The sequence below is a fragment of the Branchiostoma belcheri genome, unplaced genomic scaffold (genome assembly GCF_001625305.1).
Source record: "Branchiostoma belcheri isolate BF01 breed outbred unplaced genomic scaffold, Haploidv18h27 scaffold3, whole genome shotgun sequence".
In the NCBI taxonomy this organism is placed as follows: Eukaryota; Metazoa; Chordata; class Leptocardii; order Amphioxiformes; family Branchiostomatidae; genus Branchiostoma; species Branchiostoma belcheri.
In genome coordinates this window covers 3,399,235-3,414,008 of record NW_017803909.1, presented here as the reverse complement: position 1 = coordinate 3,414,008, position 14,774 = coordinate 3,399,235, and the positions used below count along the sequence as shown (strand labels likewise).

The following is a 14,774-nucleotide window of genomic DNA, read 5'->3' as shown; positions in this document are numbered from 1 at the left end:
ACTCGCGGCCGTGAAAGATCTATAGCTCTGGGTAACTCATAGGTAGCAGGTAGAGACAGGGTCCTGTCAGATATGATTTCTCTATCAAGATATGGTGTTTTGTTGTTAAGGAGAAATTCATAAATTGTATTTAGAACTTAGTATGTCATAAATACCAATATTTGGCGATTTAAAACCAATGTGGAAAAGCTCGTCGAAATAACGCGTCGCACAGCGGACAGAGCGCACACCGTGTGTGTCTGCTGCCACAGTGTTACCGAGAGAAGTCCGTATACTCCAACTTCCGAAGACCATGCCGTCAGACTTTGTTTCAGTTGAGGGTGGCGGGAATGACTTCTGAGAATAATCTATTATGATATTTAAGTACAGAACAGCAATCTTATTCGACGGGCCTATGGGCTTACCGACTAAAGCTAGTAAAGCTCATCACTTTGAAACTGTCAACTTTGAAACTTTTGTACGAAAATAACGGATGCCGGAGAGGGAGGCGGTGATCTCAGATACATCCATTGCGTCTGTCATAAACTCAAGACATTAAAAGAAAACCATTATTCAGCACAGCTTGCCATCACTAAAGGGACAGAAAAGAAAAACATCAAGCTTCCTTCTACACATCAGGCGGTTCAGTTTTCCGCTCTAGGCCCTTTTTCCAAGTGGCTTCGTAGATTGCAGTTACCGCTGGAAAGACAGAAGACGCCGGGAGCCGACGTACCAGACCGGGTAAGACGTATTCTGTAGGAAGTCGGTAATGGAGGCTGCCTTGGTCCTGAAGTCCGGAGGTCGTTGAGAGGCTACATCTCGTATAAATCAGCTCACCTTTCGGCAGATCGCTTTGTTTGCTTTTCCGATAACCCTTCGTGCATCCCCATCTCTAGTCCATTATAGACTTACTGTCGACAGGAATCTCACAGACGCAATAACAGGAATAGGTTCTGGTGTATGATGGCGGTCTCTTATTGCCCATTCCTACCCTACTGGCGGATTAGGAGGGATAACTTATGACACGCTCAGCGAAGCCCTAATGCTGCACATTTGACAGGGAGTGTGCCTGTGTATGATGTATCTAATACCAGGGAGGTGGTAATTCGATTTTCCACATGAGGAGGTCGTGAGGAGAGGGTACAGTAGAGGGTACCTACCATGTATTGCATGTTGGCCGCGCCAGGCGTCACGCTGCTGCGGAGGTTGTTGTGGACGCCGACTATCTGGTGGATCTCGTCTGGGGTGAAGCGCGTCGGCGGCAGGCCGGACGGCGGGACGGCGTTCCGTGCCACTCTCGGCCTGGTCCCTCCTCCAACCTCCCCGCCGACATCGTCAGCCAGCGCGCGCCCGTTTTCCGCAGCGACGACGGCAAGGATGAGGAAGAAGACGCCAAAATGGCCCGGCAGTTTGAAAAACGGATTCATGACGAGCGGTTAGTCTATCCGGAAAGCGGACCACAACAAGCGTGCCTTCTCCCGGCGTCAGTCCCACAACACCTCTCCGTCCCGCGACGCGAGTCCGTGTGCCAGCGCACCGCCAGGCAGTGGGAAGTCTGGCAGTCTGAAGAAGTATTGACCCACACTTTGCCTACGTGGGGTGGGTCGCAATGAAGACGAGGCAGCCCAACCACTACAATCGGCTCAACTTTCTCGCGCTCTGTCTCTATGGGATTCCCTCACACTGCTGTGACGCGCACGCGGCTTAGACGACTGCGTACTTACCTTGCGGCACGGCGTTAGCTTAGGGCTGCGGTGACATGTATCAAAATATGCACCACCACCACAGATCCCCGTTAAATCACGCGTATCATGGCTATTAGCGATGGATAATTGTTCTTTTGTGGAAAGATTTCTTTTTGTCGGTTGCCACTTTTTCTAACCTTATCATCAACTATCGGATAGCGATATGTCGAACAACAGAGGAAATCGCTGCAAGCTTATAAGCAGAAATATTGAGTTTGGCGATTAGGCGTTTATCAGACAAAGTGACTAATAGCGTTATTGATGTACAATAGGACAGTAAGATTAATCAAAGGGACTTCTCTAATCGTCTCTGTCATAGGTCTTTTTAATGCTTAGCACAAACAATGATGCCTTCCGCGGTACCTACCCTTCATATGTTGTAATGGGGTAAACTGAAAAATTAATGTGCAAAATTATTATCTCTTTCCCCGGGTACATGTAGAATATGTATTACGTAAAGCAGCCATAGACGTGACTGGTTGACTTAGTGATGCATTTATGTTTAGACCTATCGATTAAATTGGATGAAAACCTTTTATATGAAGAACCCAAACACCGGGTCCTTACCGACATGGTCGGGAACTTTACCCAGGTCACCCGTCAGGTCCCGCTCTGCTGGCTCTGGAAATGTCATTTCTTTATTACTGCTGCCATACTGTCAGACTCGGCACAGCGCCCGGTCAAGTTGTTGATTGGAACACAACAATTACCAATGCTTCTAATAATCTGAAAAGATCAAATAAGGAGATAGACGTCAACGGCTTGAAGGTGAAATTGGATTCGGTCGCTGGTATTTGTACACGACAACAGTTGTGGGGGTGTTTCAAGAGTTAAGTCAAGGTGATATAGGAATAATGGTTTACCGAAGGAAAACATGTTGTTTTTGCTCAGTTTCTTCTTCTTCTCCAAACAATGACCTCTGACCTGGTCCATGGGTCTCTCACCATGGTAACCGGTGTTGGGTTGCATAATGTTGCAATTTCATAGTAGGAGGGATTTAGACTCCTGTCACCACATGTGAAAATGAGTAAGAATTAACAGAGCAGACCATATGGTAAGGTAAGCATTATGCATTTGCTTTGCAAATGTTACCTTTCTAGTATGGTCTGTATTCCTCTTGTTTCTCTTCTTTCTGCAAAAGCGCTAAAAGATGGAGCACCGGTGTTCTAGATCACGCGAAATGTGAACATGTCGAAAGTTTACAAACACTACACTGTGAGATTACTTCGACTTTTCACACTGACATTTACCCGCAGTTGTGTCCCGCCCATTCAACCAATCAGGGGACGACAAATTATTACCCCTTCCGTTGACTAAGCACCACAATGCCGAAGATTTATGACGGTATCCCGGGAAAGGTTCTCAGGCAAGTAGAGATTTTCGTCACACGTAATTGATGACTCCCAGTCCGACTTCGACGACTTGTACTCAGAGCTCATTAATACGATCTCCGAAGTTATAAACTAAAGACGTACAACGGGCTGCTTGGGAATCAGCAACTCAGTCCATCAACGGACACTTCCTGGCACCGTTAAGTCGTCTCGGCTGCCCTGTGGCCATAGCGTGGCAATAAAAAGACACAAAACCTTGCCATAAACGTCGGCTCACGAGTGTTTTATGGCCCAGGGGAGAGAATCAGGATTTGAAGACGTCCTGGCAGGTCGCGAGGGGAAGTGTTCAGCAGCTTGTCCAATCACAGAGGTCGGGCAGCAGGCTGGGGACATCCAGGCAAAAATGCCAAGGAAAAAGTCAACCTCATAAGTTACAAATGACTTTAATCGGTATGTTTAATAATAATATTGCAGGTTATGAAGTTAACGGCTGGTATACACATAGGGGAAATATTCTACATGATTAATAGTCAACATTAGGTTATATTGCATATACAAACATGCAACTGTCATCATGTAAGCATCTTCCTCTCTGGAATTCAATTATCGCTCCGGTAATATTCTACTGTATCTCTTATTTTATAGCCATCTCAATAGACACGTAAACCATGTCCCACTCCCATCTTCTCGGGAAATGGTCCTGTATATCACCAGCCGCGCTGAGCTTAATCCAGTCAGGAGGAAACCGACCGAACCAGTCGTAAATGCTCTAATGGATGAGGAAGGAATGCCAGAACGAATCGTGGCCTTTTGCGGAACTAAGAGTTCCTCTTGTTTCCCGATGTTTCATTTTACTACCTATCATAAACGTTAGTCGTAATCACTACAAAAGGATGGTCTGAAAAATGTAAGGAAAAACAAGATCACCTACCAAACGTCTACACAAAAAATGGATGGTGTTTTTTTTCACTAGGGACTAACGTATGCTACTCGTTTCATCCAACTCATTCTTTTGGTCCATGATTAGATTCTGTTGACGGTTGCCAATCGATGGTGGACAATTTGTCATCCATGCGAGCCTAATGTAATTTTAGCGGGACGCATAATGAAGAAGTTGAAGATGTGAGCCCATCCCTATAGTACTTCATCAATGGATCCGTACAGAGGCACACCAGGGATGCTCGCTCGCACGGAAACGTCGTGTGCATTTCAGGATGTCAGTAGTCATCTGTAGAACTGCGACGCAGCGTTTTCACCACAGTAAACAATCTAGTGGACTGTAGATGTTATCAACTTCTAGTAATACACAACACAGCACGGGGATTATGATTCAGATGGGTGGCATATAGACTCAGCTGGAGAGGCAATTTTTCACTTTGTAAGGTTCTCCGTGCCCAGAGGGACATTGTGGTCTGTAGGCATATTTCGCCTACAAGCCAGCTCACTGATCAAGACGGGAATAAGCCGGTTACGTGTTTCCCACAGTTGTGTTAGTCTCCATGCAGGCAAATGGAGCTTCTCTGTGTGGCCAGCTCCTCTGGCCAATCATATCCCCTTTTTAGGCCGATTTCTACTATTTATTCAGCCTGCAAAGGAGTCTAGTGGAGACTAAGTTGTGTGGGGTCTGGGGAAATATTGTTCGGAGATCTTGCTGCAGTTGGAGTTTTTCTGCTTTGTACTCGTTAGTGATGATTGATCATTGTACAATACATTTCAATCTAAACGATGGCTAGATAGATCCACTATCGTCGTGTTACCTGGAATTTTGCCTAAAAGGGTCTTACTGCGCTGTGCAATTTTGCAGGGATTTCAGGAACGGACTATTCATATATACAGGTGTGCTTTACGCCTCTTCACAACAGCATCAAAGCGCCATGATCGCGCCAAGATCATGATTTATGTATTACATTGTCTGAAATGTTCGAGTTGATTCTTTTTATTGATAGAGAATATTGCAGTTCCTCCAAGCAAGACGGGAACTTCATAAAGCACTGGTCACTTCACATTTGGAAGGCATTTTCGCAAATTTCAATGCCAACATGTTGGAAGCCCAACATCATAACTTGTTACTCAGTACGAATACGTCGCAATTTTTTCTAATTGTTTCAAATGTCAATGTTGTTCTCTATATTATTCTTTATGTTTGTATAAAAGTATACATTTCTGTAGAGATTTTGCTGTTAAGTTTTATTGCAGAGTATAAATTTTCAGCGTTACTAACCAGTTTTATGTCACACTCTCTAATTGTGTGATTTGAAATTTTTTATCACAATGACGTGGACACTCGGTAAAACATAATCATGGTAATCTAAATATTATACGGTTTTTCTTACATTCCCGATATTAGCAGGCTCTTGACAAAAATGTGCTAATATCGAACAGACACACACAGGAGGAAGTATAGACGATGAGATTTATTGACAGAATAATTACAGGTTTTATGTACATCATCCACACATGTCCCCGGACACCGGAGCGGACAGGGTGATTACCGCCATCATAAGTCCCCTTCCCTCCGCTCTGTCCCCCACCCAGGGCAGTGATGGACGGGCTTTGTTGCGCCGCGGGGGTGACAAGGGCACGGCAAATTTGCCATTTGGGGATATTGATCGGGCATTGATTGCCCCCCATGCAATAAAAACCATCACCTTAGCCGTTGATTTACGCCCGGGACTGCCCTGACCTGCCAAACTGCCGCATATCGCGCATGGGTTTGGCAGCCACCAGAAACCGGCATCATTACCACCCGGCCGGGGCGCCATTTTTCTGCATCAGCTGCAGTTTCCCGCCAAAGGTCCACAGACGGTGATGGAGCACCTGGTTCAGTCGGTTGACCCCCCGAGAGTACAGTTCTAACGGCCCTGCTCCCATTCTATTATTGAAATTGCATTAAACGTTTCGGTGGTTTTTGTACGCCAGATGTAGTTTGGATCATATATTTCGGTCTCAAGTAGCAGACATTTTAGTCAAAGGGCAACAGTAGTTGGTCCTATAGTACGAATACAGAATCTACCGACATGAAGAGAGTGCGACAGTGCATTTGATGTGGTGAAAAAGCTCTGTTTTTACAAGTTATTCTTCCTTATATAGCTAGTCAATACAAGTTATCTACATCCACTGTATAGGCTGGAACATGTGGAATATATAATACACACTAGATTTTAAAGAATCATGTCGTATATTGCTCATAAGCTTCATTCAGGGAAAAATAATTTTGTTAATTGAGTATTGATCATCATTATCCCAAAACCACTCCTGTAATATAGGACGTTACATATTTACATGCAATTATATAACATGGATTATACAGGACTGTACAGCTTTTAATATCCACCAATTTGTATGGTGAATTTGTATCACATCTCAATGTGGAGTTTTTCTAAACGTCTCCAGAAAGAGGGGCGTGTGTCTCTGTAGGTAGGTAGAACTATCAGGAATGAGTTTCTAGAGCCTGGTCCTGATCTCCATTTACAACTATGACTTACTTGAGAGGTGTTGAAGTCAAACTTATTCAGCGAATATCAACCAAACTGCAACATGGTCGAAAGTGTGGGCATTGAAGGGACAAAGTCATTAGCTTTCCGACATGGTTGTGCCTCTAGCTCCTGGCGGCGTACTGCAGGGACATTCGTCTTTGTGTACTCTTCGGCCTCAGCGACACCCTTCCGAGCTTCTTCTCTACTTCCTGCAGCTCTTCCTTTAACTTCAGCCACCTCTGGTAGTCCTTCTCCGCCTCCTTCTGTTTCTGTCTCTCCTTCTCCAGTTCTTCCTGTTCCTTTCTCAGTACCCACTTCTGGTACTCCTCCGCAGATATCTTCTGCCGCCTCTCCTTCTGATGACTTCTGTCCTTATCTTCCTCCTGCTCCTCAATCTTGTGTATTTTCTCGAGTTCCTTTTGTTTGTTCCAGTCATCGAAGCTCAACCTCTTCTTGTACTTGGCGTCCTCGCGGAGGGCCTGTTCGTGCATCTCCTGTAGACGGTCCCATGTTTTCTGTTCTTCTTCCAACTTCTTTCTCTCCTCCACTTCCTCCAGCCATTCATCGAAGGTTTTCTTCTGGTTGTGTGAGGGAGTGGTCGGTAACTTTGCCCCGCTGGGCATCGCCGCAGGAAGGCTGACTCTGCGGAGCCCAGTGAGGCGGCGGCCCGAGAGAGACGGCCGGGGTCGCGCCGGAGGGCAGGCGGGGTCTAAGCCGATAAAAGCGTGTCGGGGACTGTTGGGAGGAGCAATCGGTTCTACTTCCTCTCTTGAACTCATGGACTTGAGGATGCTGGCTGCATCGGCTGTGATGGTGGTGGGATGGTGGCGCCTGGGTGTCACACCTGGTAACGGCGCCAAACTGTCGTCTGCTTCGCTGGATTCACTCCCCCGGCGGAGGTTCGCGACCCGGGGCTGCGGCGTGCCTCCCCACGTCTTCACCCGCCTGGAGAAACACAAAGCACGGAGTTTACATGTGTGTTAGCAATGTCCTCGAGCAATTACTCAACTTTTCCAATTTCTCATTTGCAAAAAACAATAATTACTTTGGCGGTTCTGTAAGAACACGGATTTTTAGATATTTATCTTCGTATTTGTGTGCTAGTTTTGCTTTTATCTTCCCCGCACACCGGGTAAGGAAGGGATCAAAAGCTTTGAAGCTCTTCATTAACGTCAATCTCAAGATTCGCGCAAGACGACTGCAGAGATTGTGATTGCTGATTGGAGGGTGTGACGGCGGCAGACATAACTAAACTTGACTGGAAACTCCGTCTAATCCAACTTAGATGAGGAACGTTAAGATATGTAAAATCTCGTTATTGGTTTGTAAGCCGAGATTGCCTCCACAAGCCCTTTATCATTGGTGGTATCACCGGCAAACGTACATATGTGTGTCTAAATTTTTGTGCATGGTTGGTCCGCGATTCTTTGAAGTTGCGCGAACGTTAACTTTTTCTGGGGATCTACCAAAACTGTAACTTTTGAAGCGTTCCATTTTCTGCGTTATCTTTGCAAAACCACACATAGTTCGGGGGTAATTTGCCTGTACATTATGGATTACCAAGGCTCGATGTGATCAACGTTCTTTAAATAGAGTTAATTTGTTAATCACAAGACAAGCAAGAACGCTACTCTCCCCCAGAGTAATTATATCTCCCTTTGATACACAGACTGTTTTGTCATAATATCCGACGTCTTCATGACGAAGAGGCCCGGGTTCGAAAACGGTTGAACGGTGCAGGTCAGAGTTACTGTGCGTCATGTCAGGATGTGATAAAAAGGAAAAGGGCCTTCCCAAGCATATAAACAAAGTCATCTACGCAGTACGATCTGTGATAAATCACCAGTACGACTCAAGGTATCGCCTTTGTCACCCGGTGAACGTCATCTGATCGCCTTCGGTGCGTCATACTTCCATTAAGAAGTTTGATCATTACAAGACGTATGAGAAGAAGGCGGTGTGATAGACTGCACCACCGGCGGTCAAGTCAGTCCGTCTCAATGTTTCTTAAAGGATATCCGTAAAGACATATCGTTCCGTCTTAAATGCTCTTTTCGCATCCTAGAGGTCTACAGTTTTAGATCGATATGATTGATGAAATTTCATTGGTTGCCTCAAGCCACGGTAAAAGTATCCATAGGTCTTTCCTCTCTTCGTAACATCCCGATGAAGCTGGACTCACATGAGCGAGGCAAGCCCACACGAGACAGACCGTAGCCAGGCTCAGTTCTCGGCGCCACTCGGCGTTTGCCTGCCCCGCACAAAGTTAGTTGCCCCGGGCTGCAACGTTTTCGACATAACCCTACTTGCAAGTCAACAAGCATTTAGATCTTAGATTCCCTCCGCAAATCTGCCGGCGCGGGTAGTTGGAACACGCCCAAGGCTGAGTTGTTAACCTTGATGATGGCGTCCACCTTTGGGTTTCCATGAAAGATACGAGACATATAACGACGTGCACAGCTCAGAGGGGGCGATTTGCATGGAAGTATGATAAGACTCCTGAAGAACGAGCCCTTATCACAAACTTAAGCATTGTACTAGAGTAGTATAGGTTACCTAGTGTCTGCATTCTTTTCCTTGCAAAAATGACATGTAAATCCCTTTATCTAAACTTTAAAATGATAAATTCATAACGGGCTTTGTCGTACCTCTGAGATATAGTACTTGAGCTTTGTACTGTAGGTTAGCTAGTCTGTCGTGTCTGCATTCTTTTCCTGGCAAAATGACATGTAAATCTCTTTATCTAAACCTGGAAATGATATATTCTTAACGGGCTTTCTTCGTGTGTCGGACAACTTTTGATCTAACTGATCATTAACGTCGTATGATGGCCACAGTTCAATACTTGTAATAATCGCATCGCTGGATCACTTTTAGTTATCCCTGCATCCTTCTCGGTGTAAACTTTTCCTTATCTGGTGACGGCTGTATCTTTCACTTCAGACTTATGTAACACAGTGGCATGCCAAAGGTGGCGAAGTAGTAGCGCTTAAGCTTGGGATGCAGGGTTCTATCCGCGCAATTCACCTCTAGTTTGACTCTCACGGTCCCGTACTTTAGAGCTGTAAGGCGTGGAGGCCTCACGTTTGCAGGCTGAATAGATAGTAGAAACCGGTCTAAAAGGGGGATATCATTGGCCAGAAGAGTTGGCCGCCCAGAGCAGCTCCATTTGCCTGCATTCCCCTTTTTAGGCCGATTTCTACTAGTTATTCAGCCTGTAATAGAGACAAGTGGAGGTCTGAGCGGCTTGGTCAGCAGAATCACTCATCGGGAAAGATAAACCATGAAATGGAGCACGTATACTAAGTTTGATTCCTGATTCCAAACCGCTTCATCAAGGTGCATGCCCTTCACCTTATTCTAATTCCAACTCCTGAGTTTCGAACAGACTTTGAAGTTTTCTTGCGGAATGTCTCCTTGGAGAATAAGATGATGAATCCCCGTCCCACAGGCGCTGTCTGGTGATGTATGAGGACTGTCATTTTTACGAGGTCTTCCAGCGAAGTCATTATCTCTGCCAAGGCTATGATAATGGCCTGACAATGGGAAATATACGGCTGTGCGAGATGAAGGTCTATTTCCGGTCAAGTTCAGTCCCGGGCGCTTTTCCAATTATGGGGATGAATAGAGACCGGGGTTAAGGGTGTTCGGGACTTGACTCCAACATGCATATATCTTCTACAGATGCCGTTATTCTGCTTCTTCAATGTACAATATCTGTCTTATACATACAGTATGATAATGGTATCTCTAGCTAACTGTGCGCCTATGGCACGGTCTGCATCTACAGACCACGTACTTCCTCGGGAACTGTGACATACAAGGTAGATAGGAGGCCCTGTCAATAACCCAAAGCAATACGTGTAGCAGGTTTGGCTCCCAGGAATATATGTGGATGGAAGGCACGACTCGGTGGCGACTCTCCCAGCAAAATCCATAAATGTTCATGATGGAGATCACTGTGGGGCAAGCAGGATCCACAGATCGCCTGCGCCTTTTGATACAGCCCGTACCTTGATAGATGACTTAATCCAACGCCGTTTATTTTCTTACCTCTAGAGGACGAACATAACTGATAGTCTGTCCAAACTAAAGCGCTATCTCCAGAAGGGAAGCGGAAACACGCTGTCTGTGCCATAGCTTTTCAGAGTTAAGTTTTGCGGAACCAAAAGATAAGTCTAAGAAAGACTGGAACTGGACAGATACCTTTCTGGAATATCGGAGGAAGCTGGGAGAAGGGAATGTGTACTTACCCAACAAGTGCACTGCTTGGCCTGTTGACCAGACTGACCACAGGGGCGGAGCTTCTCCGACCAGCACTGCGGGCCCTGGACAACTGCTTCTGTCTGTCCACCTTGTCCGTATGACCCTACAACGGTAGGAGTAGTAAGCTACATCAAAGCAGCACTCATATGCAAAGAATTTTAACTTTTGAAATGGGAATGTACGTGTTCATCAATGGTTGTATGAATAGATTCATCTACCGGACAATACTCACATTATCTTCTCTATCAAAGTCGTCATCGTTGTCAATTTTGCCTCTTACTTCCTGCAGAGAGTCGACGTTTTCTTCTTTTGGGGAGTTCTGACGTTTTGAGTCGGCTGTAGATTGGCTGTTACTTCCGTTAGGGGGCGCTATTAAATCGACATTGGACGGACCGTTCGACGAGGACTCGTGTGCGTCCGAATCGTTTGTCTGGGATTTCCCTTTGCAGATGTCGCCCGTTACAGTTTCATCCTGTGTCCCGACGGTGGAGCTACTTGACGGCCGATTGAAGGTCGGCGGCTCCTCGGCGCGCTGTTGCTTGTCTTCCACGGGAGCTACTTCGCTGGCTCGCTGAACCTGACCGCTGGGAAGATCTGATGAGTCCGCCCCCTGGTCCAACAGGACGTCGACGCACTGACTGTGGCCGCGGGCATGGGCGATGAGAAGCGCGCTGCGTCCCCCTGTGGTCTTCCTGTTGACGTCCTGTCCATCCGCTAACAGCCTGCAAGCAATAATCAATGAAACCGTGTCAGACATGACTGCAAGTCTTCCCAATAAAGACACTAGACGTCTCAACGATTAGCGTTATCTTGTTGCAACACCTCACACTGGGATGGCTACGTCTTACTTTTGACATGACTGAATATTGGGAGAGAGTAGATGTTGTACACCACTTGACTGCAGTGTACAATTCTGCCATGATGATGAATATGAAAAAAGAGATTTCGTCTGTCCCGCATTTTGTGGTTGCAACGTCTGTTGTACGCTTAACATTCCTGATACGAACCCGACCACTATACATACAAAACAGAAAAATATTATTTTCATACCCATATGTGATATATAAGTCTGATAGGTATTGTAACCACTGAACGAAAATATTAAATCCATCTTGTTTGGGTTATCTTCTTGTTCAAATGATTCATGGCCCGTTCTCGTAAAGCAATTATGAAGCGTGGAAAAAAGCCAATGTGGAAACGCCTTAGCGCACGGTGTGTCCGCACCCTTGGCACAGATATGACCCGGTACCAAGCAGAGAACATTCATCACAACCCAACATACCATCTATCTTTAAACACGGACTTATCGTGAAATGGTTGACTCAGCAGCTGAGTGTTCCCTTATACTTGCAGTGTCAAAGTTTCCTATAGGGGATTATTATGGGATTGCAGCCAACAAATCTTCCGTCAAGTAACAACATAAATATATTGGATAAGGATTATCTAAACAATCCACGGGACTAGCTATCAGTCGGGCAATATCCCCACATAAAATAACGACAGAGATAAGTCTGGCTGGGTTTCATAGGCAGCTTTACTGGTCTGAGAAGTTGCATTATGAGAAAGATTAATGTGACTCATAAAATCCATTGGGACAGACATGGGGCGGCCTTACTCGGGGTCCAGAAATCCCACTGGCAAATGTAATTCAAAGTCAGCTAGACCAGTAACACTAGCAGTTCGATTGGGAGAGCTGAAAAGTTTTAGGTGGTAGAAATATTATAGAAACTGTGTGCCTAAGAGTTCACATAGCCTGACTAAACCGCTCTCCTGGCGGCCGCCCGCCCGAAGGTTGCCGCCCCCAAGACCTTGTATAACACAGGCTAAGAGTTCACGGAACAATTGTGAAAAATTGTTGAGAGGATATGCTGACTCAAAGGAAAGTTAACTGAGTATCAAACTGACAAGTATCTACACACGCATCGGCTAAGCAAGGGGCTAACCATTATCCCTACTCAATAGCCTGCAATCGCTGAAAATCAGTTTTCGATTAGTGGCTACAGAAAGCCGTGAAGATTACCATCCGTGGGGATAACGTCCATACATAGAAGTCAGATTCGCAATTGGCCAGTGTGATTACATGAGAGGGTGGCAAAGCGTGACTAAATATCCAACCCATTCGAGCAAATATAAATGGGCGCTCTTCCGCGATAAACGTACGGGCCCGTAGACTAACTAAGCAATTAACCACACGGGCTCTGTCCTTGGTGCTGATCGGACACATGATTAACTGTGGTGCTGTTAATTACTGCGGCCTGTCACTTTGACTGATGAAGCTTAGCGCGCTGTCTACTCTGATTGTCTCGCTGCTAGAAGTCAGCTTACTCCCGTATGTGTGGCGCGTGCGGTCCGATATCGTGAAATCCGGCGTGAGCGGATTGCCTATGTGCCCGGAATGATGTACCGCCGCTAAAAGCTTGTTAGAACCACTTCTGTCCCCGGGGATGTCAGGAAAGGTCAAGTGGCGTCAGTTTGGAGAGAGTGTACAGCCGTTCTGCTGATTGATCGTCAGTTCTGACAACTCGCCGGAGTTTTCCCGTCACTACGGGTTTCCCTGACGTGGGCGGACAGATGCAGGCTTCTACTTTACCTGTCCATCACGTCTGCCTCGGGAGAAATATCAACAATGGGAATGTAGAATCCGTGTGAACAATTTCAAAAGATGTTGACAGAAATGTACGATATCTATCCGAAAACAATCCTCAAATCAGCCCAACTTTATCGTCCAGTACCGTCTAACAATTCCGTATCGTGTTCAACTCCACAAAAACCCAAATCTCTTTTGGTCAGGCAGTGGTTAATATTGTATGCCTCTCTTCAGACGTAAGGCGCAGCGATCCTAGAAGCTTTCACCAAATGTGATCGTCAATTCTGTGAATGTGACAGAGGCGATGTATTCAACAAAAAGCCAATAACATTAAGTTTACGGCTTGCTCATGTTTATCGCTGCGTCCATTCAGACTAGCGCGACCAAATTTACAACATATAACATCTCCTTTACTATATGCTCAATATAGGGTAAGGACATAAAGGCCGGTACATGGCTTACCATGGGTCACTGAACGCAGATATCAGGTCTATTGAATTTTGGATTTCTGTACTGAAACATTAGGAACATGAGCTAGGCAATAATGGGGCGATTATTGCTTTCCAAACTAATATTTGTTGCGCATGAACTAAGCTTATGGGCTTACTATTATGTTATTCCTATTCACGACTGTCAGAACGTGAAGTTTGGTTAACGACCCATGACGGTGTAATCTATATGCACAATTAAAGTCACTACTGCAAACGTATGTAGCAGTCAGGATGCATCGACCTCCAGCATAGGTTATTACATTAACAAGTCATGCACGATCGCATTTCCTATTTTCATGATCATGCACGCGCTTTGTATTAAGTAACGAACCACTGTTAGCTGTGACTTCAAGTAGCCTGATATGAATAGCAATTCTAACGCTTTTGAAAGTTGATACATCAGCGCTTTCGTGTTTAGAATTCGTGCAGAAAGGCGTGCATTTCTGTTTCCCCTTTAGAAAAGCTGTAGCCTGGGTACCATCCTACTTGTATGCCGGGGCTCCCACACTCGCTTCCCCTTACTTCTTAGGGAAGCGAGTATGGGAGTTAGAAAAGCTGAGGCGGGTAGAAGTCATTACTATACATAACACGGAGTCGTGTTAATTTTCCTTAATTACAAAGGGAGATGAACAGCGATGCAATGTGACAGGAACATCGAGCATTCCCCCCAAACAATCCTTAATATGTGTCCCCAGGGACCCGCAAGTGGAGACAGGCACAAGATTTGCCTTCCGGCTGTTTCCCGGGACTCTAAATGTTTAATACACGACGGTATTCATAATTCATTCATCTCAGAGACTGGCAGAAATTAAAACACTTGCAGAATACAGGATATAAGGGTTTTCTTTTGCACAACCAGAAGTTCCTACCTTGCTTACGTTAGTGTCTATCAGACCTTT

The 14,774-nt window shown here is 45.6% G+C and overlaps 2 protein-coding genes across 2 annotated transcripts in view; both read right to left on the bottom strand.

Moving 5' to 3' along the window:
- Positions 1 to 1,524, bottom strand: part of LOC109473447 (cysteine-rich venom protein-like) — a 41,532-nt gene extending 40,008 nt beyond the window's left edge. The window contains exon 1 of the mRNA XM_019773308.1: positions 1,140 to 1,524. Within this exon, the coding sequence (XP_019628867.1) occupies positions 1,140 to 1,406 (267 nt within the window). The 5' untranslated portion in view covers positions 1,407 to 1,524. The remainder of the gene's footprint in view (positions 1 to 1,139) is intronic.
- A 5,122-nt stretch (positions 1,525 to 6,646) lies between these two features.
- LOC109473857 (uncharacterized protein DDB_G0284459-like) overlaps positions 6,647 to 14,774 on the bottom strand; it is a 14,261-nt gene continuing 6,133 nt past the window's right edge. Inside the window, exons 2-4 of the mRNA XM_019773966.1 lie at positions 11,030 to 11,519; positions 10,785 to 10,900; positions 6,647 to 7,476 (exon numbers count right to left, since the gene is read on the bottom strand). Coding sequence (XP_019629525.1) covers positions 6,654 to 7,476; positions 10,785 to 10,900; positions 11,030 to 11,519 — 1,429 coding nt within the window. The 3' untranslated portion in view covers positions 6,647 to 6,653. The remainder of the gene's footprint in view (positions 7,477 to 10,784; positions 10,901 to 11,029; positions 11,520 to 14,774) is intronic.